This window comes from Sciurus vulgaris, assembly GCF_902686455.1.
Source record: "Sciurus vulgaris genome assembly, chromosome: 1".
Taxonomy (NCBI): Eukaryota; Metazoa; Chordata; class Mammalia; order Rodentia; family Sciuridae; genus Sciurus; species Sciurus vulgaris.
Genome location: NC_136461.1, coordinates 196,339,664 through 196,367,287, shown reverse-complemented (window position 1 = coordinate 196,367,287; position 27,624 = coordinate 196,339,664). Strand labels below are relative to the sequence as shown.

Genomic DNA, 27,624 nt, shown 5'->3' with positions numbered 1-27,624 from the left:
AACCATCCAACTGATTAAGGTTATTAATCATTAAGGTATTGATCATATACCTTAGCTGGAGGGAGGGAGGGAGAGAGAGCACGTGTGGCGCAAGCACATGCAGTGGAAAACAAGCACCCCACCATGCATACACACTTCCAACAAGTGTGTTAAGTGTTTCCTTCAAATGGATGATGAGGATGCTGATTTGAAGAGTAGGGACTGATAGACAAACTACATACTATAAATTTATCTTCTGCTTTGAGAATTAAACTAAAATTCAAACATGCCAATCAAAATTCCACTATTTTAATTTCCTGGTTTTGTAAATACCAAATAAACAGGAAGAGTCTGTGTTTAGTTAACAGAGAGACAACAGAGAATATATGGTATTAGAATCAATATTGGGTATATATTGACTGACTTTGGTTCATTCATTCAACAGATATTGATGAGCACTTTCTGTGTGTTTGGCAGTACCAGCCCAGTTCTGCTCTTCACTAGTTCTGCCTTTAGATAAAGTACTCAAACCTGTCTGATCTTTTGTATGTTCATCTGGAGGAAAAGAAAAAAGCTTAATATCACCAGTTGAGACATGAGAGGCCTGCATTATCTAATTAAGCCTTATTAGACTTGTCCAAGGACCTAGCACTAGTCAATAATAGTGGCAGAACCAGGCTTATAACTAATATTTTTCTGATTCCAGAGCATAAGATCTGATCCTTGGCAAGTAATTTCTCATGCTTTTTACAAAAATTAAAAAGTTTATTTCAGGGACTGGAGATTAGCTTAGCAGTAGAGCACTTGTTTAGCATACTCTCTGACCTGGGTCCAATGCTCAGCACCACAAAATGAAAAAAATTAAAATGAAGTCAACATTTTTAAGTACAGTTATGTTATAACAAATTTTGGGAGAAATACTTATTGACACTTCAGTATTATCATACATGACACTTTGCAGTGATTATATATGGTGCAGGAGTACTGTAAAGATTGGGTTGTCACGTGAGAAAATTCTTAAGTAGGATTTAAATGAATGATATGACATTATAAAATGAATGATAAATAAAAGTTTGTCTAGAGTGGTGATCAAGCATAATGTGAGATACTAATGAGAGGAAGAGTATAAGTAATATTAAATTTAAAACATCTTTCAAGGCAGGCATCCCAGAGAAGAACATATAGTCTTGCATCACTGAATGATGGGATACATTCTGAGAAACATGTCATTAGGCAATTTCATCTTTTTGAAAACACCACAGAGCATACTTAAATTAAGATGGCTATGTTGACACTGGGTGATATAATCCTGTTGAGACTGTGGTCATATACATGGTCCACTGCTGAGCAAAACATTATTATGTGGCACATGACTAGTATCCCACTGGCAGGTAGAAATTACAGGACCTTTCACTTAAGGTGGGGTCCTAGTAGTTCAGGCTTCTGATGATCACTTCTCATTTCGAAGCTATTTTAGTTAGCTTTTTTATCTCTGTGATCAACAGACTCAACAAGAAAAATAAGAGAAGGAAAAGTTTAGGGCTCATGGCTTCAGAGGTCACACACCACAAATAGTCAATTCAGTAGCTTTAATGGTGGAAGAGTATGGCAGAGGAAAGCTGCTCAGGACATGGCTATCAGGAAGCAGGGGGGGGGGGGGGGGGGGGAGGGAGAGAAAAAAGAAAGTAGTGGTGGGAGGAATCTGCTCACCAGAGACAAAATATACCCTGAATGCATGTCCCCGGTGATATCCCTTTTCCAGTCGTAATACTCTACCTGCCTACAGTTACCACCCAGTTAATCCCTATCAGTAGATTAATCCACTAGTTAATTCATGAATTATGTTACAACTAATAATCTAATCTTCACTTCTGAATGTTTGTTTTTTAACAAATGTTGTCTTAATGTGACTTTTATTTACATTTATCAGCATCAATTCACCACTGAACAGTCTTGCATTGTCTCACGCATGAGCTTTTGGAGGAGCATCTCATCTAAACCATAACAGCTATACCAGCTGAGTAAGATAAAAGCTTCTGGGAGAGGATTTGGGTTTGTAAAGACTTCAACTTACGCAGATTCAATGTAATCCAAATTTTAAAAAATCTCAGTAGGTTTTTTTTTTTTTTTTTTAAATGAGAAGCTAATTTTAAAATTCATAGGGGAATGAAAAAGGCCAATAATAGACAAGGCAATAATAAAGAACACAGTTGAGTGCTCGCTTCGGCAGCACATATACTAAAATTGGAATGATACAGAGAAGATTAGCATGGCCCCTGCTCAAGGATGACACGCAAATTCGTGAAGTGTTCCATATTTTTGAGAAGAATAGGGAAACTTTAGATTATGTAGAAGGAAATGAGAGGAAGAGGGGTATGAAAAATGGTGGAATGAGACAGACATCGTTACCCTATGTACGTGTATGATTACACGAATGGTGTGAATCTACATCATGTACAATCATAGAAACGAAATGATGTACCTCATTTGTGTACAATGAATCAAAATGCAGTCTGTAAAAAATTAAAAGATAAATAAAAAATAATAATAATATGGCATTTGCAGATAAATGGATGGAATTGGAGAATATCATGCTAAGTGAAATAAGCTAATCCCAAAAAACCAAAGACCAAATGTTTTCCCTGATAAGTGGATGATGATATATAATGGGGGTGGGGCAGTGGGGGGTGAGAGAAGAATGGAGGAACTTTAGATTATGTAGAGGGAAATGGGGGGGTATGAAAAATGGTGGAATGAGTCATCATTACCCTAGGTACATATATGATTACACGACTGGTATGAATCTACATCATGTACAACCATAGAAACGAAATGATGTACCCCATTTGTTGTACAATGAATCAAAATGCAATCTGTAAAAAATAAAAATAAAAAAGTAAATACTGATTATTCTAAAAAAAAAGAACACAGTTGAAATATTTTTTACTATCAGATATCAGCTATTTTAAAGCTGATGATAACATAATGGTATTGGTGCTTGGAGAAAAAAACTGACCCATGGAACAGATTAGAAAATCTAGAAAAAGTCCCACATGGATATAGTCACCTGATTTATGATAAAAGTGCAGTGGGAAAATACTTTTTAAAATCCCAACAATATAATGGGACTTTGGATATAACAGGCAACAGCATATCACATAACAGCAAAACATTCTAGAGGCATTTTCCCTAAAGTCGGGAACATGGCAGGGTTGTTTGCTATATCACTACCATCTAATGTTTTGTTAGAGGTGGGGTATGGAAATAGGGCAAATTCAAATGCTTCTCTTTTTACCAAGGTTTAGCTGTTTCTCTTTAAAAGTGCTCCTTGGGTTATTGAAAGTCTTTAATTACCTTCTAGAATTCTTAAAAATTAACTTCGATAAGTTTTTTGACAGTGTTCCCATAGCTTTTAGGAGGAGATACTCTGCCATTTTGGAAGTCTTCCATTTTACTCCTGATAGTGGGTAGGGAAATACCAAGAAACCTCTAGGGGACACCTATAAGACATGTTCCTTTCTGCCCTTGGTATAACAGTAATCCTTCCTCTTGATGATCAGATCCAGTGACCACAACCAGGATGTGACTCTTCCTTACCCACTGGTCTCTCGTCACAAGAAATCTGAAGTGACTGGGAAACCTCAGCAGGTTATAGTTTAAAGGGTCAATTATTGTGTTTACTGATGAATGAGTTGCTCTGTTGGGAATCAGGACGTCTAGACATATAAAATTGTGGGATTGAGAGACACAAACACCCCACATGGGATTCTAGGAGTGAGTAAGTGGGTGTGTTGATTTCCTATTGCTGCTGTAACAGATTACTGCAAACCTAGTGGTTTCAAACAACAGATTACTGCAAACCTAGTGGTTTCAAACAATACGGATCTATTTCCTTATAGTCCTGAAGGTCAAGGTATCAGCAGGGCTGCATTTCTTCTGGAGGCTCCAGGGGAAATTCTATTTTCTTGACTTTTTCAGTTTCTCAAGCCCACCTACCACATTTGTAGGCTCATGGCCCCTTTGTCACATCACTCCAACTTTCTCCTTAAGTCATCACATCTACTAAATGAAACTGCCTCTCTTTTATATAAGAAACTGTAATAATCCAGAATAATCTCCCTATGTTCAGAGCACTAACCAGCTCTGAAATTTCCATTTACCTGTAAGGTATTGTATTCATAGATTCCAGGTATCAGGATGTGGATATATTTGTGGGCCCTTATACAGCCATGCCCTAATGGGAATTCTGTTTTTACCATTTCAACCACAAGTACATATTCTATCTGCATGGGACACAGCACTGTATGATGGGTATTGATCTAGGTGTATACTGCACCCTGGTGGGTGGTAGTCTCTCTTCTCAGGGTATTCAAACTTTTGCTTCAGTTTCATCTTCAAAAATTGTTTTACACATTCCATCTGACCAGAATTTTCTATGTGCATTATGTGACAGGACCAGTGAATCCTATGTCATGTGCCAGTGACACACCTCCTTTGCTGTAAACCAGGTTCGTAGGTCAAAGGCAGTATTCTGCAGGATACGTATTGATAGCTCAAACATGCAACCCTTGGATAGTATTGCTGGTCAGCATCTTATGGGCAAGAAAGGCAAATGCGTGTGGAGATGGGCAGTTTCTTGTCGAGGTGCATCACTGCACCTTCTAGGATGGAGGAATCCAGTATAACCTGATGACAGGTACTGCTGGGTATCCTTGAGGGGAGGCACCAGGTCAGAGGCTGGGTGGGGAACATTAAGGAGTGGCTGCTTGGTGGGTGGAGGCAGTGCTGTTGGCCTCTTATGAGCTTGCCTCCCTGCAAGTTGACTTTGTTCATAAGCTCATTGTGCCTTTATTGGGGGAGTTGATGGATACAGGTGCTGAAATTAACTGGCAAAGTTTGTCCGTTTGGCTGTTCAGTGCCTCCTACACAGTTGATTGTCTTTGGTAGGCGCTATTATGCAACATCAAGATCTTTGTGTTCCCACCCCATGATTTTCTCCACAGCTGCTTCTCCAGGCTTCCTTTTCCCCATCTTCCATTCTTTCTCATTCCAGACCTCTAATCAGTTAGCTAACCTATTTGCCACTTGCCATGAAAGTATGTTCTTACTTCAGGCCACCTCGTTTCTCGAAGTCAATGACCAGGAATACTGCTCCACATTCTGCCCTTTGGAAGGGTCCTCCTTACTGTTGTCTTCTAAGACCACTACTGAGGGAGCCATGGGGCAGCAGCCGTCTGCCTGTGAACCGATAGTCCAGGAAAACTCACTGAAGTTAGCTAGACTCTTTTGCCTCTATCAACTGGATATAAGAGCCCTTCAAGTGGCCATAATTGTGAGCTGAGGGAGGGACATTGGTAGAGTTAAACCACCTGCCTGTGCCACCTGTTTTCTCTGGCCTTGCCTGTCATCAGTTCTAGAGCAGGGATTGACTTGTCGAATCTAATAAAACCCAGCTTGATGGGAAACTGACCACATGATCCTTGACCTCCCATGAGATGCTCAGTTCCTGCTAAGGCGCATTATCAGGCACAGAGCTGGTGTTTTGTTGTTTATTTTCTTCAATAGGTGGTTCTCTCCTGCAGATGGCAAACCTTGCTACGTGTCACGTGGGGTCTGTCTACCTTGTGATTCGCCCACTGGAGCTTGCCATAAACTTCCATGGCTGCTTCTCTTACCACAAATACTTTTACCATAGGATCTCCTGAACTGAATGGCCCGCGCACCAGGGCTAATTACACTGCCGCTTTACCTGCCATAGAGCTTTAGCATGATTTGGTCCCACTGAAAACTGGTACTCCTCAGTCTCACTCAGTGTATGAGTCAGAGCAGGTTCTGAGTAACCACAGAGGCCTCGAGAGATCAGTATGCTTCTTTGATGGTGGAATAATTTGGGTAATGAGGGATGACATGCAATGATTGGTTCTTTACTGTGAAGGAGATATCTTGGCCCTCATGAAAACTACTGGACCCTAAAAATGTCACAGACATTACAGGCTGCTGGATGTTATTAGGGACTATTCCCATTCCTTAGTGTACACTATGCTAACTGCTGTTTATCTGACAGCACAGTGTCATCAGTGTAGGTCAGTGTGACCTTTTGTGACATGCTCAGGTGGTCTAGGTCTCTCCAGACTATATTATCATAGAAGATGGAAGCATTAACATGACCCTAGGACGAGAGTGTAACTGTGCAGTGTCTGTCCAGCACCCTTAGGACCAGTCCCACGCCTACGCCCATGGCTCCTGTTGTCACATGTTGGCAAGGTCCGCATCTCCTTTCCAAACAGGCCATTTGCAATTGTTGGAAGTAGACGCACAGAATGAAGTAACACAGATGAGTTACTTCATCACAGTGCTGCAGGACAGCTGGTTTGGGTTTTTTTAAAACATGTTTTGTTATATTTGAGTTATTTTTATGGAGAGCTTCATTTTAAAAAAATAGAAACTACTAAAAAGATAGAAACTAGGGTAGCCTCTCTACCCATCTGTATCTACTGACCTACCTAATGCAATTGTGGGCAGGGGAAAGGGAGAGAGAGTGCACGCAACATTTAGTTTGAGCCTTAATTCCTTCAACATTTTGTTTACTTTTCATTCAACCATGGTCTTTAAAAAGTCAGAGACAAATATCTCTTTTGACATTTTCTGGAGTCTGAAATTGTGTGATGAATGATCAAAAAATCTTGCAGGTTATTGTCATGTCTAATCAGAAAAATGTCATTGCATTATTAATACTTCAATAGTCACTTTGTAAGTAAGCATTCTAAACAGGTATAGCAAAAAATTCTTATGTACTTCATATATTGACATTTTGTGTCAACTGAAATACATGTGCATAGTATTACTAGAGTGAGTTTCTTTAATGGCTGTGAAAGTTAGTCAATTTATATATATTATAAACTTTTTAGTAGTTTAAAAAAACTGGACAAAATACATGAAAAAATTGGACTGTCAAGGAAGTGTACATAAGCAAGGACAGTGGTCCATCAGAGATGAAAAGCAAAACAAGTGAGTCATATGTGACACAGGGAGGGGGAACCCAGGTGTAGACCCAACTGGGATTCCAAGGCACCTGGAGTTCACAGGGTAGAATACTAGACAGGAGAGAAAAGGGAGAGAGAGAGGGAGAAGAAGAGAGAGAGGAAAAAGTAATAACAGTTCTACACACTTTTGCAAAAAAATGAAAGAATACATGCCAAGTCAACATGAACGTAAACAACATTTGTCTCATGAACATAAACACAACTGTTCATTATGAACTATGTGCACAAGGCTAATTCCTTGCACAGTTCCATGTCACACAGTTGTTGGAAATGAGGGTGGATAGATTAGGGAAAAAGACTCTTGGGGGCTTGAGTGTGCCTTGAGTATATTTTAAAGCATTTTAGAACGCTGGGATTCTGGTAAATTGTGAATTTCTAAAACCCCAGTTTAACCATGTCCTGTTTTTGCTCAAGACCCTTGCATGACGCCCCAGGGCCCACACCGTGTCCTGCCTGGTCTGACCACCACTCAACCTTGCTCCTTCCTCTTCCTCCACCCAGGCCTGTTTCAGCCCCCACCCCTCCACTGGGCACCTGCACACCCTGCCCTCACTCCTGGAATGCTGTCCCTTTGGTTCACTCACCAATTCCACTCTCTTCAGCTCTCAGTCATCATGTCTGGGGACACTCTTTCTGACATTCCCGACCTTGTCAGCCCTCATCACGGCTTCCCTGTGCACCACCAACCTCCCCTCCCACATCTACTAGAATATGAGTTGTTACATGAAATGTTACATGTGGGTGGCATGTGACTATTTGATTAATGCCTATCCATCGAGTGTGAATTGTTTTTGTTGTCTGGTTGTCTACTATTTTATGCACAGTGATTACCACAGTATCTGATATATTGTTCAGGTTTAAAAACATTTATGAAAAGGTGAAGAGAGGGAAAGGAGAATAAAGGACAGACCTTGGAGGCACAGATGAAGTTTTTATTTCCACAGCTTGTCCACTAGATGGCAGCATTAACAGTTACAATATCTGAAAAGGAACTTTGATTTCAAAATGCCCCGTTTTGGGGGTGAGTATTCCCACACTGCTGTTTTTGTTACCTCTATCATATGCCTCACAGATTTGGAAGCCACCATTCAGAATACCAGGCAGAAGTATTTCTTGCCTGTAAGTTTACAAAAAATCCAAATCATGACTTAAATAGGTCTGTGTATATGTATGCAGGAGTGGGGGTGGGTTTGCAGGATTATTTTTATTTTCATGTGACAAAAAGTTCAGTGATTAGAATTTTCAGGGCTGGTGGAGCTGATCAAGGATATCCTTAGGATATCAAGAGTCCTACAATCCTGCTCTACTCTGCCTGCCTGGAGAGATGGCTGCTGCATCTTCAGGGTCAGAGACCCCAAGCTCTCCTCGGGGACCTCAGCCTACATCTCCTTGCTACTACAGCTGCAGAGGAGGCAGCAGCCCCTCTTTTTAAGGAGAAAGGGTGACTCAGATGGGCAGTGAGTCAACCTTAGTGTCTCCTACGGTGAGTGAATCCACCCTGAGCCCCAGTGAAAGAGAGCCCCTAGTGAACGTAGAGAAGGACCCAGAGGAAGGACTCCATAGTAACTGCATGGTAAGGCCCAGAACATTTCAAGACAGAAATAGCCTCACCTGAGGCCAGGAGTTCTCACTTCCTCCACCTTTACCGGTTTACCTCAACTCAGATAAAATTCAGCTCTTGCTTTCCTTCCTGAAGAAGCTTTCCCAAGTTTTCTTCTTTAATTACATCTATTTTTAACTAATAAATAAAAACATAAACATTGAACCATGTAATGTTTCAAAACATGTATATATTATGTAATTTTTAAATCTGTTCAAACTTATCTGTCTCCTCAGTTTTCATTTCTTTATGGTGAAAACATCCAAATCTTCTAGCCTTTGAAATACACAGTACACCATTGTTATGTGTGGTTACCCTGCTGCAGCAGCACACTGGAACTCACTTCTTCTAAATGTAATTTAGTGCCATCAATTGACCTTTCCCCACTCTCCCCAGCCTCTGGTCACCACCCTTCCACTCTCAATTTCTGTGAGATCAACTCTTTAGATCTCATATATAAGTGACATCATGTGGTACTTGTCCTTCTGTGCCTGGATTATTTCCTGTAACATCATGATTTCCAGTTTCATTCATTTTTTAAAAAGTTTATTTTTATTTTTACAGACTACACTTTGATTCATTGTACACAAATGGAGTACAACTTTTCATTTCTATGGTTGTACATGTAGATTCACACCATTCATGTAATCATACACGTACACAGGATAATGATGTCTGTCTCATTCCATCTTTTATACTCCACCCTCTCCCCCCTCATTTCCTTCTACACAATCCAAAGTTCCTTCATTCTCCCCTTACTTTCCCCCCAGTTTCATTCATGTTATCACAAATGACAGGATTTCATCCTTTTTGATGGTTGAATAGTACCTAATTGTGTATATGTGCCACATTTTCTTTAGCTATTCATCAGCTGAAGACACTTATGCTATTTTCATTTCTTGGTTATTGTGAATAGAGCTGAACACAGGGGTGTAGATGTTTCTTCATGCTGATATTCTGCTTCTTGTAAACCAGATGTATGAAATCCCTCATAGTCAAATTGGGAAATATGGCTACTGTATACCAAGGCTGACAATGAATGAATAGTCACTATATGCCAGTTACTGTGATGACAGCTTAACATGTTAACTCATTTAAACCTGTCAGCAACCCTAGAGGACATGTTTAGTTGTTAACCTAATATACAGATGAGGAAACTAAATCTTGAGAGATTCATGACTTGCCTCAGGTGACACAGAAAGTAGAACCAGGAGATGAATGAATGGAGTGACAGCGCTAGCAACTGGCAGCGACTACACAGCTTAAGGCCAGAAACTTGGGTTTTGTATGATTTAGGCAGTGATTCTTAACCCTTTTTCTACCAAGACAAACTTTATAAGACATCTCCCCTACATTCATTTAGGAATGCCAAATTGGAAGAATGGAGTTAGTTATCCCTACTCTCATTTGCTCCCTAATTTAGTCAGTCATAACAACAAAGTCACATGGTCTTGATTTGGATTCATGCTTGAGTCCACTGATCTTTTACTTTTCAAATCTTCCCACCTCCTACCACTCTAGTCTGAGCCACCTCAACTTCACAACTGGAAAAGCACAGAAACTTCATCACTGGTCTCCCTGTTTTTTTTATCATGGATCTCCTCCAGTGATTTGGGGAACTGTACTTTCACTCTAGAATAACCAATACTTGTGTAACTGCTTATTAGATAATAGCCATGTGAAACACTTCAAAAAAGAGCCCTCATGTTTTCAAATAAATCCATGATCAAATGAATATTAAAACCTTATGCTCAAGGTCAGACTTAGGTTAGAATTCAGAACTTATGATTACACAGATGAGCCTTATTTTAATAAGCCACGCTGTTTTTCCTAGCTATTTAGCACAGTCTCAATGTGATCACTGGAAGACAAATGAAATTATTTGGGTTGGTCTAGAATCTTCTTTCAAGACACAAAATATTTTAAAGATTACCACAAAAAATTGACACCAGTTTAAGCTGAAGCATTAGGGGCCATTCTCATGGATCCCTTGTGTCACTCACTGAATCCACCTCCTCTAGCCAACTATAGGGCAGGGGCGACATTCCAGATCCAGAACTATGTGATCCACATGGGGAGCATAAGATTTCACTGGCTGGATGTGCAGGATTTGTGTCTTCCATGGTTTCCCATGCACCTGCTGAAGAAGAATGGCAATTCGAGTTTCTGCTGATGCTGCCCACCTTTGCCACTCCAACTTGGTGGCTCGTGAAAGTAGTTTACTCCTAAAATCTCTGGTGGGGCCATTTTCCCATTCATTGGTGATAATTTTCTGGGGATAAGGCCAATGTTCTTTCTCCATTTTGCTGCTTCCAGGAGGCTGGAGATTCTTCCCTGGGAAAGATTCCACATTTTGATGGATATGCAAAATGCCCCCAGTATCCCGGCGTAGCAGCTGGCAGGCAATGGGCCAGCCTTCTTCTGAGCTGGGAATCAGACCCAGATTTACCCTATCTGCAATGTTTGAGAGCTTCAGTTTCCTGTTATCCCCAACGTGTATTTGGCACCGATCTGCTACTCCGTTCATCTCCAGGTTATTTCTTAGAGCAACTACAGCCTGGGGGTTCCACTCACAGGCGTGGACAAAGGCAGCACCTGCATGAACTAGGAAGGGCAATGTAAAATAACCAATCCCTGCATAAAGATCCACCAGCACTTCTCCAGCACAGGGCAGCGATGCCACTCGCAGCTTTTCGGTGATGTTTCCAAAGGAGAACATGCACTGGGTCACGTCAAACTTATATCGGATGCCATTATCCACATGCTCTACCCAGCCATGGTCACCATGCAACAGAGTCACTGCTGGAGTTCGAGTGCCATTCGGAAACACCCGCCCTCGTTTTGCTAAACGCTGGACGCCAAGTGCCAACGCAACTGTCTCCCAGAGTTCTGGTTCCAGATTTTTCCACTGCTTGTTTTGGAAACAGTCTTCATTTAACAACAGGAGGTCACCATGTCGTTGCCAAGATCGGGGCAAATCAGCCTCCAATTCAGCTGACCACGTCACTCCCCGACCCTCTACCCAGCGACTCATTTCAAGGCACAGCCTTCGGGCGGGCGCACAGCCCTGGGCCGCCTTTGAAGGACGAGGATCCCGCAGCTGCGACAGTACGCACGTGCTGCCTGGGGCCACGCGAGTCCTCAGCTCCTGCAGGTGCTGCTCCGGGAGGGTCTCCCCCAGCACCGGCAGCGCCACGGTGCCGTCGGGCATCTTTTCCACACGGTGCTGTCTATCCAAGAGTTTCTGCTTCTCGAGATATTCTCTGTATCGCTGCGTGAACCGCGGCTCGGTCACAACCGCGACAACTGCCACGGGCTTCCCACCTTCTCGCTCCATGTTGCTGGCGCCCTCATGCTTTCCGAGCCAACAGCACTACTCCGCGCAGGGCCGGATCATCTTCCTCGGTAGGTCCGCGGCCACCTCGGGAAGAGATTCCCACGCCTCGGCGAGGCGGAAGTTACGTCAAATAAACAAGCCGGAACCAAAGGTACAGATGCAGTTGACGATTGGAGCCTCTGTTGCCCGAGTGAAGCCGCTTCCGCCATCTTCCTTGTGGTCGACCATAAGTTGCTGCAGGCTAACTAATAATAGCAATGAATTTTATGGGGCTTACAGACATCAGATTGTAAAAAGTTAACCCTATGTTATAATTTGGACAAAACATCCCCCAGATGTTCGACAGGTCTACGTGTAGAGCTGAATATCTACAGCAAAGCTAGTGGGAAACTAATAATATATTACCCACTAGTGTGACCTCCAAAATTAATGAACTTTAAGTCAATTAAGGGAAAATGAAGCTAGAGGGTTTGTTTAAATTTTTCCTCAGTACAACTGCAAATTGAGTGCATATCAGAACCTTTGTGTACTCTTTAATACTGCTCGTGAATCCAAGGAGACTGGTGAACTTGAAATGAGCGACTGAATTTGTAGAAAGGTTTTCTGTGGTCTAGTTTTGCTCTCAGAGTAGCATCGACATTCACCTTATGTGCTCAAAGTGAAGAGTTAGATGTAGCTTTCCTTGTAAAGATTGTCATCACTTCATTGTCCTGCAAACAAGAAAAACAAGTGTTTGGAAGAAAACAAGTGTTTGGAAGTTCAAAGGATCTGAGTTAAGGTAAATCATATCACCTCTCAACTATGGAATCTCCATCTTTAAAATGGGAATTACCTTAATTATTTTTAGAGATTGCTATATTGATTAAATAAGTTACATGTAAAATGTTTTAAACAATGACTAATTAAGTCAGACTCACAAAGATATAATGTAACCAGTTGTATTGATCAGATGACAACTATTAAATACCTTTGAAATGCTTTGATATCCTTAAAAGGGACAGAGATGGAATTCACTTCAGTTGAATTCAAATAATTGAAAGTTATAACTTTAAAGAACCCCATTTCTACTTACCTCCTACCAATCTACAGGTTAGGATTTTGAGACACAGAAAGGTTAATGTTAACTGAAGTCTCCAATTATTTTTTGGTCTTTCTGTATGAACATGTTCCTACCCATTCAAACAGTAATACATTTCCATGAGTGTCTAAATAATCAGAAATTCAAACGAAGGTTGATAACTCAGATGATTCTTGATGTTTTAACACTATAGATGAAAGTGTAACCAAACCCAGGTTTGGAGTCTCATCCCATGAAAAAATTAATGTCCAAGATGCAAGGGGAGAAAGAAAGACTTTACTCAGAAGCCAAAAACTGGAGATGAAAGAGCTCTGTTTGCAAATCAGCTTCTCAACTTTTAAGAGGTTTAGGGGTTACAAATCTAAGATAGGAATATTAAGGGGGAGGGATGGGTGAATAAAGGGCAGGATATTAATGTCGATTCTGGAAGTAAGTGGAGATTGTCCAGGAATTCAAGTGCCACTTGTCATTACTTACTTGGTCTGGAGTTTTGGTCATGGTGGCTGGTAGGTTTCTTTTTTTAAAAAAATTTCATTTGTTGTTTTTAGTTATACACGACAGCAGGATGTGTTTTGACATATTATATGATACATGGATTATAACTTCCCATTTTTGAGGTTGTACATGATGTGGAGTTACATTGGTTGTGTATTCACATATGAACACAGGAAAGTTATGTCTGATTTGTTCTACTGTCTTTCCTATTTCCATCCCCACTCCCTTCCCTTCACTCCCCTTTGTCAAATCCAGTGAACTTCTCTTCTTTCCTACCCCCACTTATTGTGGGTCAGCATCTGCATATCAGAGAGAATATTTGACCTTTGGTTTTTTGGGGTTGTCTTATTTCACTTAGCATGATAGTCTCCAGTTCTATCCATTTACTGGAAAATGCCATAATTTCATTCTTCTTTATGGCTGAGTAGTATTCCAAGGTGTATATGTACCACATTTTCTTTATTCATTCTTATCTGTTGAATTTTGATAGGTTTCTTTAACCTTAAAGTGGAGAGGGGAACTAGGCAAATTTAGGTCAAGTTAACCCTGTGTTATAATGTTGGATGAAACAGATCTGAAACGTCCAACAGATCTATATATAAAGCAGAGTATAATCTGACCCCCAAAGGAAAGCAACAAAGGAGACAGATACAATCCATGAAGCCAGAGATACCAATTACATTCCATTACAGTTGCCCAGGAGATTTCTGTAGTCCCAAGTGAAAAGTCAGTGTATTCAGCAAAAGCAGCCTTCAGGTCCCTCAAGAGTAAACTAGGCAACCATTATCATTATAGCACGCAGATCAGAGGTGTTATCTACAGCAAAGTCAGTGGGAAATGAATAAGGTGTTGCCCGGCTGTGTGACCTCCAAAATTAATAATTTGTAAGTCAGTTAAGGGCTAGTTAAGCTAGAGGGTTCATTTAGTTTCTTCCTCAGTAATTAAAGGTTAAATGAATTATGGCTCATCTTTTAGATGGGAATTTATCTAAATATTAATATGATGATCATACACATTCTAATGGCATTGGAGGCTATTCCTTATACAGTGTTAAATTGCAAAATATGCAGAATGCCTTAGATCTTGGCTGTTGTTTGTGTATTAATACAAGTTTATTAGGGCATACTCTAAAATGTAAACAAATATATTTCAAGTGGCTTTTTTGAATATGATGAAATTATAGGCAATTAACATTTTTTGTAGTCTAGGGATATAGTTCAGTGGTAGAGTGTTTTTGCCTAGCAAGCAGGAGGCCCTAGTTTCAGACCCCAGTACCACAAGAGAGTTTTCTTTTGTATATTTTTGTCTAATTGCAAGTTGTATATGATGACGGAATGCTGTTTTTATGTTTCAGAAAATCTTTGATGCAGTTAGGAAATTGTTTCTTGGGTCCTATACAAGTGGAAACTTCCTTTAGTTTATTATTTGTGGTAGCGGATGAGAAAATTATATCATACAAAGTGTTCTTTCTCTAGAATTCCTCCTGTTCCAAAGTCCTTTTCCAAAGTCTATCTGACACCTTGCAATAGTTATTAAAATAATGGAGTACAGACTCTAGCCCAGACTATACCTTGCTTTTATCTCGGATAAACAAAATGTAGGGATATATAGTTTGAAAGCTGGCTTAGCATTGGAAAGCTGGAAATAGTCCTTTTGAAAATTTCAGAGCTACAGGGCTGGGTATGTAGCTCAGTGGTAGCTCGAATGAACAAGGCCCTGGTCTAGCCCACCGCCACCACCACCACCACACACACACATTCATTCCTTCTCTCTCCCTCTGTCTCTCTCTGTCTCTCTCCGTGTCTCTCTCTCTGTCTCTCTCTCTCTCCAGACTTGCAAGGGAGTGACACTAGTAGATGGCCACCTTGATCCAGTGACACTCAAATACATGGACTCACTTTCCCCACTGGTTTACCTGAGTTCATTAAAATCAGAACGAAGCAAAAGCCATCAGCAAAGACGACCGTGGATAACTCATGGGTTCATATCAGAGGGAACTTCAGAGGAGAAGTAGGTCAGGGAAATTAAGTGAAAGTGGAGAGGAGGATGGACAACCTCTGTCACACACTGCTTCTCCTGAAGTGACCAGCCTGGTTCGATCTGCATTACTCTCAGTCAGAGACTCTGGCTGGAGATGTGTTTGTTACCACTTTCCTCAGGACAAGGGGCACATCTGAGGACCAGGGTCCATTCACCACCCTCTCTCTGGAGAGCCGTATTTCTTCCTTAAGGGCTTCTCTGCCCAACAAGCTACAGCTTCCATGTGGGAAGGAGGTTCTGGATTTTACTGGGTTGGTGCACAGGCACCTTCCCCTGCCTTGAGAGCCCCAAGGGAATAAAGAGGAATAGTGGTTCCCATTCTTCTTTCTTTCTTCACCGTTCTCCCTGCACCTGGAAGGCCTTTCCTTTCCACAAAGTGCCTCTTCACTTGTTAAATAATTTCAGGACGCCTTGTGCAATTTGGAACATCACTTGCCAACCTGCCCCACCCAGTGCTAAGCTCATTATAGCCACTGCAGATCGTGCAGGTCTTGCCTTTGTAGATCTCAATGTTGACCTGCAGATACACCCACAAACAGCTTTAATGCCACGGGTCGAGTGCGCTCCTAGTTTCATCCAATGTGTTTTGTGAGCATGGAGATCAGGTCATCCCTCTCCTGCACCGTGGAGAGCACACCCTGTGGCTTTCCCTCCCTCCTCGAATGCTTCTTCCTGCAGCCATGCTGTTCTTCCCTCTACACTTTCACCCTATTCGGTGCTTCCAGAGCCAACACTTCCAAAAACTGATGGATGGATGAAAGGTGGAAGGAAAGAAGTTCTGACGGAAAATCAGTTCACGGCCTGAAACAGCGGTTCCAAAATATTGTCACCAGATGGCAGCAATAACCAGCACCAAGGCAGGTGGAGGCACGGAGGACCTGCAGGAGTTGGAGGTGGTTTGCACGCCTGGGGCTCCTCCTGGTCAGGCCTTCTTTCCTTTCTCCATTCTTCACCTTTATACATGCATTACTGACACGAACAATCCAGTGTATTTGGCAACAAGTAGGAAACCCCTACAGACGGCAGCCGAACACTGAATGGGAGGTAACCCAGGGAGGCCTGGGACGGTGCGGCTAGCAGGGAAATCCAGCACACCAGGCCTTCTCGGCCTTGGTGTGACCTTTCATCCTGATGTCCACTGCGCCTCTGAGCATCCCGAGCAGTTGAGACAGAACAAAAAGAAACGAGTGTCTACCCCATGCACTGGGACAGAGTGGGCTCCCGTGCCAACCCCGGCTGTTGGGAAGGCTGGGAGGCAGGCTGGTTTTACTCTGTGGCCATAATGGAGGACACAGAAGAGACAGAGAAACATCAGCCATTACGTGGCCTTTCTCTAGGCAGCAGGTTAAAAAGCTCTTGGGATCAGAGAGAGGCTGAGGAGACGGAAAGAGAGTGAACAGTGAGCAAAAACAGCGTTTCAAGGCAGGTGACGGGGGAGCTGAGCTGGCAGACGGCCTCACCTTCCCCTTTGCCCAGGCAAGTCCTGCACATTTTTGAAAATTCATAATTTTCATCTCATCTGAGTTGTTTTTTAGGACAATGTACAAAAGTCAACCAACCAAACAAAAACCCACACATGGAGAAATACTTGATTTTATTTTAATGTCACTGAAGGAAATAATAATTAACATTTTATGAAGTGTTTATCAGGTACCAGGCACCAATTTTAATGCTTTATATTAATTAATTTTTGCAAGATAACTGCGAGGTGAAAACTATTAGTCTTTCTAGAAAATTTGTTTTTAATTGCAGTAGAAACCACAAGACATAAAATTTATCATCTTAGCCATAGTTTTGGTGCACAGCTCAGGAGTGTTCAGTGGATTCACATTATTGTGTAGCAGATCTCCAGAATTCTTTCATCTTGCGAAGGTGAAACTCTACTCCCAAATCGATAGCTACCTTTCCTCACCCGCCTCTGGCTCCTGGCAACAACCATTCTACTTTCTGTCTCTGTGAGTTTGACTATTCTGGATACCCCACGTAGGTTGAATTACATAGGATTTGTCTTTTTGTGACTGCCTTAGTCCACGTAACACAATGTTCTCTAGGTTCATCTATGCTATGATGTGTGGCAGGATCTCTTTCCTTTTTACAGTCCGACTAATACTCCATTATACATGGAAGCCATGGTTTGCCTATCCATTCCTCCAGTGATGGCATTTGGATTTCTTTCACCTCTTGGCTGTGTGAAGAATGCTGCAGGGAATGTGTGTGTCCAATAGTCCTTTTTTTAAAAAAAAATTTTAGTTGTAGGTGGACACAGTACCTTTATTTTATTTATTTTTATGTGGTGCTGAGGATAGAACCCAGTGCCTCATGCATGCTAGGCAAGTGCTCTACCCTGAGCCACAATCACAGCCCCCAAAGGTCCTGTTTTAAAGAAAAGAAGGTTGAAGTCACTGAGAGGTTCTTAGCCAGCTGGGAAGTGGTGGAGCCAGAATTTGCAGCCAAAACAAGTGACTTCTGAATTAACATTTTGCACTACTACCAAATACTGCTTTTAAGCATGATTTTATGAGACATGCTTTTCTGTTTCTGTGGTGCCAGAGACTGAACCCAGGGCCTTGTGCATGCTGGGCAAGCCCTCTACCATTGAGCTACATCCACAGTAGAAAACAGTGGATTTTTGATGTCTCTAAAATGATGTGGTGTGCTCCAGGACTATGTGAGAGGGTCTCTGTGAATGAGGAGGAGAAATACTAAATTTTTTTCTACTTATTTTGGTATGTCATATATTTAATTTCACTATATGTATATATGTAGCAAAGTATATGCTATATTATTGCTGTACCCCTTCTAAAAATTTATCAATAAAATTCATAGGTATATAGTTTAGAACTAGGTAGGTGATAAATTAATAGCCTGGGGCCAGTGAATATGAGGGCCTGAAAGCCCTGTGTCTCCACCAGGGGCAGCATTCATAGGTTGGTGACATTTTCAAAGGAAATGCTTAGGAATTTCTTTCTTGGGCTGCAGTGAGGCCTGAGCATTCCCCCCATCCTCCTGTAGGCTTAGGAAACCACTGACCGTGGCCTTCCTCAGTCCATCGGGAAGGCTGAAGGGCACTCCTGTCCCTGTACTAAACTCATATCAGCTTTCCACAGCTCAGGTGTCACCTCTGCCCACCTTCCCCTCTCATGTCCTCTGCCGCCCCCGCCACACCTTCAGATCTAGAACTCATGCCTCTTTCTTAGCGTGCCACTAAATTCCTTGTTCATTTCTCACCGGGGGCACCTGCCAGAGTACAGAGAGCATCGCTGCTCAGTGACCTCTTCAAGAACAGAGGTCCACATTTTCAGCCTCCCTGCCCTGACCCTCGGCACAGTTCCAGGCCCCGGAAGCACATAATGAATGAGCATTTGTCAATAAGTGACTTTTCAGAGGATGTTTCTCATTTTCACAACACCAGATGAAAACAGTCTCACCCTGCTGATTTAAGGAGGAAAGGCTCAGTTTACATAAGATCGACCTTGGGGTCAATGTCAGATGGTTTCTACTTCTTGTCAGGGCTTAAGATTCAGAGGCATTCAACTGAAAGGACCCCTCCCAGAGATGCAGAGATGCTGAGTGGGTGCCTTCACAGTGTCATGTGCTTCTATAAAATTTGCAAAATTAAGATGTTTTAGCCAAAAGTCGTCAAGTGCTTCTTTAGACCACCTTCCTTTCTGGTACACTCCCTTTATGTATATAAGGTGACCCTGGAGTGGCAATGGGCATTTTGGGGTGAAGTTAAGACAAAAATACATTTAGTTTTGATTTAGTGGGGCCACATTGACGTGGCTGCAATCGCTTTCATGGGTAGCTAAGTTCTTGCTAGCTACTCAGGTTTAGGAATAGCTTCCAGGAATACTCCAGCAGCCAGCTGCTGACTCACCTGGCATCCTGGTAAGTAGGTGCAGATCCAAACGTCCTGTGACATGAACATGTTCAATGGTACTGGGCACCAGAAGGTCATGGAGAGCAGCCAGGTTTCAAAAGTAAGGGTGTCAGTAACTAGTGTGCAGGGAATTCTTTTAATTGTGAGATTTGTACACTTTTAAACAGAGAATTCAGTTCTTGATAATGCCTGGGAAAAATGGAAGTAACTTGTCAGCAATATACTTGCTAGCATAGTGCATATAATTATTTACATATTGTATGTTGAAAATTTTTTTTTAGATATAGTGGGTTTGGTGGCATATACTGTAATCCCAGTGACTCAGGAGGCTGAGGCAGGAGGGTAGCAAGTTTGAGGCAACTTAGTGAGACCTGGTCTCAAAATAGAAAATAAAAAGGACTGGGAATGTAGCTTAGTAGATACCCCTGATTTTAATCCCCAGTAATGCGAGAGAGAGAGAGAGAGAGAGAGAGAGAGAGAGAGAGAGAGAGAAAGGAAGGAAAGAAAAAAAACAGAGTAGAATGTTTAGTGAAAAATAATATTTGAAACAAGTTTAACTCACTGATACAGTCTTCTAGTTTAAAAATACAGCACTCATTCAACTGCTTGAATGCAATATCAAAGCACTAAAATTAAATAGGACAGGGACAAAATATGCTTCTCACAAGATCAAGTGTGTTTGTGGTGAAGCTGTGGCCTCTACGTCTTACTCTGTGTGTCACACATCATCCTGCCTCAGGCGCAGGCAGCTTTTCTGATCTATCTCTCATGCTGGTCAGGTAGAACAAAAGCAACGATAAATATTCCTTGAAAAGAAACTTGCTCTACGCCCAGAACATACAACTAAGGAATGAGAAGGACGGTAGGAAATGGAAAGGTCACCTGACTGTCAGAGGCTAGCAGTGTGGTCAGTTCTTGCAGAAAGCAGACAATGACATATACGCTTGACATTTAGAGTTCATAGGCCTCTCTGCGTTTTCAGACAATGTGGCTGTCACTCAACCCATTCATCTTCAGTAAGATAGCTAAGTGGATAGGTAATCTCAGACAATGCAATAAGATCTTTTTAGAACAGAACTTTCAAAATCAAGTGTTACTGGTCAAGAAATTTTCAAAATGTTATATATATTTTGTGTGAACCAAGATAAGAAAATACAAAAATCCAGTATTAAACTTCTCTGGGCCAAGTAGATTAATGCAACTCATAAAATTAAATTGGACAGGTACAGAAAATGTTTTTCACATAAATCATGTAAAAAGGATCTGCTGCATAAAATCAAGGGAGTCAGTAATTTAATATTTTCTTTTACTTTAATGTCCAAAAGATGAAAAATTAAAATTCCAATTTTTAATTGGATTGATCATTGCAAATGAAATTCTCTTAGTGTACCAGAGAACTTAACAACTTAATAAAACATGAAACTAAAAGAATGTGGAAAGCATAAAATCAAATTTACCAGAATTTTTGTGTTTGTAGGTCACAAACCTAAGAAATTATTAAAAAGAACAAGTATTTTGTGTATAGTGAAACTGTGTGTTCTGCATTACAATCATTGATGAAAAAAAATTCCAACCAACCATGCTAGAGGAAGGACTGAATCACATTTCTCTTATCTTCATAGAAAATGATAATGCAAAATTATTGTCATATGCAGAGGGGAAATGGTTAAGCAGCTAAAAACGGGAAACTGATGTTGATGCAGTCAACAGGTGATGATGATATTGCTGTTTTTCTGAATTTCATAATTGTGATATTTGTCAGTCTTTCAAAATTAGCAATATGGTAGAAATTCTTAAATGAACATGCACGTTTATTCTTAATTTTGTCTTTGTAATTTTGTATTTTTTTTTTAAACAGGCTATACAATTTTTAAGTTCTAGGCCCCACAGAACCTAGATCTGTTGGCTGTCTGGAGTGTGGGGAGAACGTCTGAGCTTAGGTTAACCTCCTCTCTGTTGGCTCGGGGGTCCCTGCCAGAATGTGTTCAGGTACAAGTGAGGCGCAGCCCACAGTCATGTTCATCCTCTGGCCATAAGTGTCCCTGGATGCTTATTCACTAGGTGTCAAATGAGCAGTGGCTGCTCTACTTTCTGTAATTTGATTTAATTTTTGACCTGAAGCTTCATTTTCTCACAGTTGATAGAAATTAACCTCGTTCCTGGGATTCTGGTTTTGAATACCCTCCAGGTCCCTGGGATTTTGTTGAGTGTGATGATGCCAAAGCAAGGGGGAGGGAGTTCTGGCCAGCTGCTGTCAGCTGCAACTATGGTTTCCTGCATCTGGGTGGCCTCTTGGGTTCCTACCATACTTGGGTCAAAAGACCTCTTAGGTTTCTTCCTGTGTTCCCATCTCCCTAGACAAACCAGGGCCTAGGATGTGGGATCTCCTTCCCTCTTCACTTGGGCCCCAGCGACCTTTTCCTCTGTTCTTGTCCCCTATCTCGAACTTCCATCTCCAGCAGGACTTCCTTCTTGATTTTGTCCCAAGGCTTCTTCTCAAAACTTTGGGTCTATACCTGGGATTCTTCCATGATCCTTGAAGATTAGTCTCTGGGGATAAAAGTCAGGAAAGGTGGTCAGGCTACTTCTGCTTTCTTCTGCTCTAGCGCTGCTCAAAGAGTGAGCAGGTTGAGAGTGAACAGGAACAAAAGGAAAAGGGATTACTGGGAAACAAAGCCACACACATGAATGCCCCAGGATGTAGCCCAAGCATACATATATTTGTTATGAGTATTTTCAATTAGACCCTGTCATTTAAAAACTTTTCATAGTATGCCCATTAATCTGCAAGACAGCCCTGCAAGTTGAATTTTAGATTTTGGTCTATTGATGGTGAAACTGAGGCCTGGAGAGACTCAAAAACTTGTACAAGACCCCACAACTCACTTGTGCCTGGACAATCCTTACCATCGCTATGGCCTGGCCTTGTGTCAGGATGGGTTTGTAGGGCCCAGCACATGGGATGTAGGGCAACGCTGGTGGCAGAGGAAGATAGAGCTGGGATTGTAGATGTACCAGCCCTGACAGTTAATAACAGGTAACCCCAGGCACATCACTTCAATTATCCGGGCCTCAATTTCTGTATCAGTAGATTAACAATGTAGAACTAGAGTCTCTGGGCCCCAGTTTCCTCAGATGAAAACAAATGAAGCAGACCCAAATGGCCTGGAACACTCTTTCTAGTCCAGAAGGTCTGTGGTTTCAAATCACTTTTTAAATTCCAATCACCAAAGCAGATTCTCTCAAAGTGATGCTACGGCACCTCCCTGCTCTCTCCACAATCACAGTGGGTGGGAGACCAGGCTTAAAGAGCAGAGGCCTAGAATCACTCGAGATTCAACAAGTCTGCATCTAGAGCTCCGAAAGTAGTACCCTATAAGCCACACGTTAGGCAACCTGGGATGTATCTTGTTCTACTGAAGGGCTTGAGGGAAGGGAAGATTTTGATTAAGAGAGAGGAAAAACAAGAGCATTCGAAGACAATAACTGTTAGGGAAAAAAGCCCAGAGATGAGTGTTCTGGGGGCAGTGAACAGATGGCTTGACTATGGAGAAAGGCCACATTGGCTTGGGTATGGTTGTCTCTCAAAGTTTCCTGGGTGGGGACTTGATCCTCAGTGTGGAGTGGGACCTTTAAGAGGTGGAGCCCAGTGGGAGGTCCTGAGTCTACTGAAGGCCCACCTTGGAAGCCTCTCTCTCTGACTTGGGTCTGCTGATGTGATCACTCCCACCTACCAGGGGGAGTCCTGCAGGAGACTGCACCTTGTCGTTTGGACTTTCAGCCTCCGACACAGAGCTAATTAAACCTCTTTATAAAAAGTTAGCCAGTCTCAGGTATTTCATTGTAGTAACTCAGAATGGGCTAATGCAAAGTCCATATCAGTCAGTTGCTGAAGATGAATCTGGGAAAATGAACAGGCCAAGTCCTGCGAGAGAACACACTTTCCTTGTGATAGGAGCATTCGTGTCCATTAGGTAAACATACACTTGGCAACAACAAAGAAGCAATAACACGTCTAAGACATGAATGAAAAAATGATTAAATGAATGGCGTTTATTCCTGCTAGCCTCCCATCGTCCTAGATTCTAGTCAGAAATCTTTTACGTACTTTGCTAACTGACGTATGTTGGGATAGCATGGCCTGTTGAGAGGCTCAGCCTGTGAGAGGGGTTGTTTAGAAGGAAGTGAAGCAGTCAACATGAAAGCAACAGAGATTTGTCTTGTAATACTGAAGCCAGAATTGGGAACAGGTAGTTAGTGTAGAAATAGGGGATGGGTCAAATCGAGGAAATGGAGGCCATAAAATCATCTGCCTCTGGAAGTTGGAAACTGCCCCTGGAAGAATGGAATGTCAAGGATCTCCGGAGCCCATTGATTACCAAATTTACCTGCCTTTATCAAGGACTGCAAGCCAGGAGCTGCTAATTAATGCCCCCTGGGCCCTTATCTGCCTGAATCACCCTGGCCCTCCCCCTGCCCATCGCTTCTCACTTAATGCAAAACCAGGCCTAGTCACTAGGCAGGAAGGAGAGATAGCAGGGAGAGAACTGGAGAACAAAAGAGAATTTAACCTACAAAAGATGTAGGGTGCGCTCACTTCTGGGGACTTTAGAACATCAGCCATGGCCCCCTTCTCCCTGCCGGGGAAGTCTGTATTATTAGCTTTAAATAAAACCTGCTTAATCTGCTTGCCTTGGCTGCTTCTCTAGTGTTCAATCTTCAATATTAGAGGGAGCAGAACTCGTCACCGGTAAACAGCGGTATCAATACTTCCTAACAACTCTGTCGCGGTCAGACAGAAGCAGTATATTAGAGACAATAAGAGGCACCAGCAGCCCAGGGGCAGCAAAGAGTGTCCACTCTGTGGCCCCTCAGGGGACAGGTCTTGGGGGAGAGGGACAGGCAGTAAGCCCCTATGGGTAAGTGCATTCCAGGTTGCGTGGTTGGGGGTGAGTGAGGAAGCTTCTGTGACTGCATCCGAGGACAGCGTCCAGGTTTGTTTGTTTTGCAGTGCTGGAGATTGAACCCATGGACTCACACCTGCTAGCAAAGTGCTCTACCGCTGCGCTACACCCCAGTCCTTTTTATTTTAATTTTTAAGACCGGGACTTGATTGGTTGCCCAGGCTGGCCTCAAACTTGCAATTCCCTGGCCTTGGCCTCCCCAATAGCTTGGATTACAGATGCCCGCCACTGTGCGAAATACCATCCAGATGTTCTTTCTGATGGTGCTGTTTTCTTAAGTAGCCTGAGGAAACCAGCAGAAGGGGCAGCAAGGTAGAAGGCTGTCCTGAGACAGAGCAGCTGCCCACAGAGGGACTCCATTTGGTGACTAAGAGGTCCTAATGCAAAGCCTTTCCACCTTGCTGCTCACGTTAAGGGACAGCCTGTGCTGCACCTTCAGGGCAGGCAAAATTCCACTGGACCCTGGTTTTACTATCAAATGAGTATTAAACTGATCCCCTTTTGACTCCATGGAAACTCCCCTCCTCCTTCTTTACGGAGGAATGTACTAGCAAAACCTTAACTGCTCCAAGCTTCTGTGATAATTAATGAAACAATGAACATGTAGCAAAGAACCAATAAATTAAGCAGATTATTTTAACTAAAACCCCCAGGGCCCTCTCTGGATCCTCAAGTACTTACCATATGCAAAATAATACTCTATTCCTCACCCTTAATAAACAGCTTTCGCAAATGTTGAGCCCCAAGGGCTTGCCAACCACCGACACTTTCCCAGCTCTCCCTGGATGCTGAGTGCTACCATCCAAAACTCTAGCCAAACAAGCCACTTACACAGAATAGACAGGAAATGTAACTGCCTGGATCTCACCTTAACTTCCTTTGTTGTTGTTGTTGTTGTTGTTGTTGTTATTGCTGTTCACATTTCTCTGATGCTTCGACCATAATTGATATAGTTATGTGACCACATCCCCAATCTTCAGTTCCCCAGATAATACTTCATTTATTATACATGGCTCTGTATAACTTGTATGGTTTTATTTATCCTTCGAGGTTTCCTTGGCAAATGCAAATCACGTTATAATTCTTATGAAGTGTTACAATTCATATATCAGCAAAATTTAAAAAAAATACTCTTGAGATGTTCTGAGAGAAGTCCTATAAACAGGCGCAGTGGGTGGAATAGTGTCCCCTTTCTGTAGGTCCACCTGGACTCTCAGAAGGTGACCTTATTTGGAAATAGGGTCTTTGCATGTATAGTTAGTTACGATGACAGTCATACTGCATTAGGTCGGGCACCAAATCTGATGACTGGTGCCTTACAAGAAGAGAAGAGGACACACAAAGATGCACACAGAAGGGCGAAGGCCTTGGGATGGCCAGAGATGGAAGCGATGAAGCTACGAACCAAGGAACCCAGGGATTGCCAAAGCCTCCCAAAGCTGGAAGAGGTAGGGAGGGAGTGTGCCCCGGGGCCTTCAGAGGGGCTTGCTTTTGGACTTCCAGCCTCCAGAACGGCGAGAAAATAAATTTCTGTTGTTTTAAGCCACTCGATTGGTGGCACGTTGTTGCAGCAGCCTTAGGAAACTTCACAGGATCTTGCACAGAGTGCCTTCTACTTCGCTCATTCGTTCACTTGGACATCCACTCAGCTGTCATTTTTGTGTGCCTATGTTTGGGACCTGGAAAACACATGGATCCTAGATGCAGCTTCTGTCCACAGTGTCCTTCCCTGACATATGTTAGGGCAGGGCTGGTTTCGTGGCCTCAGGGTTCCGTTCTTGGTTTAGCTCTCTGCTATACTGTCTTGGATGTCTTCACAATTTTTGAACAAGTGACCCTTATTTAATTTGCACTGGGCCCCCTCAATTATGTATTTGGGCCTCACTAGAATAATTACACCATGGCTGATGGTATAAAGCAGGCAGGGAGGGGAACCCATACCTGAGGGGATGCTTCACTCAGTCAGTGAGACAGGGTGCATTCCTTAAAGGAGGAGTTTGTAGACAAAATTCACTTCCCAGATGGCCATTTGACTGAGGGGATGGCACGTGCATAATAAGCAGGGGGTGCAGAGGGTACAGGTGATGGGATAGATAAGTGAACTTTGGCATTGCTAGTACCTTACCTACCACAGGAGGGTGGTGCTCAGGAAGTGACAGATGTGGGTCAGACCCAGGAGGCTGCAGGGCATTGCAGGAGGCTTTGGACTTAGTCCAGAAGCTGATGCGGGACCATAGAGGACATTGATCAACAGGTGACAACATCGGATCCTCCAACTCTGGTCCTCCAAGATTCCGGTTAAGCCACCTTGTGCTCTGAAACCAAGACCACACAGACCTGCATACCAGGAATGGATTCAGAGGGAATAAGGATAAACTGATTTTTCCTTACATGTCAGGATTTGCTAGGCCAAAATAGGATTGTGCAGGAGAACTTTCTAGGTAAGCACCTGGGGCTTGGCCTCAGAGGTGTCCAGAGCAGTCACCTTCAACCTAAGGTTCAGGTGACAAAGGAGACTTTGGGAACATTAGAATGAATAATAATTGTGGAAGAAGAATGAATAATAATTGCGCAAAGGTGTCCGTGTCCTAATCCCCACCACCTGTGAATATGTTACCTTACGTAGCAAAAAGGGACTTTCAGATGTGATTATGTATGGAGTGATGATCCTGGGTTACCAGGTGGGTCCAGTGTAATCACAGGGTTCTTACAAGAGGAAGGCAGGAGAAGCAAATCAAATAGTAGGAGAGGTGACCACAGAAGCAAGAGGTTGGAATGAAGTTAGGAGGGCGCCTCCAGCCAGAGAAGTGGCTTCTAGAAGCTGGGAAAGGCAAATTCACAATGTCTGAAGCCCCCAGAAGGAGCTGAACCCTAAAATCATCTTGATTTCAGTCTGCTGACCTCCAGAACCCTTAGAGAACATATTGTTTTCTGCTTCCAAATTTGTGGAAATTTGTTACAATTGTAATAGGAAACTAAACGAGGTCTTTAGCAGATATTTGAAGTCATTCTTTTTACAGTTCTATTTCCGTTTATACTTTTAATGTATATAACTTAGTAGTGCAATATTGTGTGTATATGTGACTTAAAAATAAGTAACTATCAGGTTTGAAAAAGTTTAGACTCCTGGGATAAAAATAGGAATAACAGAAGTCAAGATAAAACTTAATGATTTCATAAAATTATTTTTATCATAACTACATATTAA

At 42.3% G+C, this 27,624-nt stretch overlaps 1 protein-coding gene across 1 annotated transcript; it reads right to left on the bottom strand.

Annotated features, from left to right (window-relative positions):
* Window positions 1–9,266: 9,266 nt before the first annotated feature.
* On the bottom strand, window positions 9,267–13,399 carry TRMT12 (tRNA methyltransferase 12 homolog). Its single transcript, XM_079137617.1, has 2 exons — window positions 10,537–13,399; window positions 9,267–10,424 (listed from the first exon to the last, which is right to left on the bottom strand). The coding sequence occupies exon 1, from the start codon at window positions 11,957–11,959 to the stop codon at window positions 10,640–10,642; it is 1,320 nt and encodes a 439-aa protein (XP_078993743.1). The 5' UTR covers window positions 11,960–13,399; the 3' UTR covers window positions 9,267–10,424; window positions 10,537–10,639.
* Window positions 13,400–27,624: the final 14,225 nt, after the last annotated feature.

What these genes read in the sequence shown, in the direction of transcription:
- TRMT12 (XM_079137617.1), bottom strand. Translation starts at nt 11,959, where the DNA reads ATGGAGCGAGAAGGTGGGAAGCCCGTGGCAGTTGTCGCGGTTGTGACC.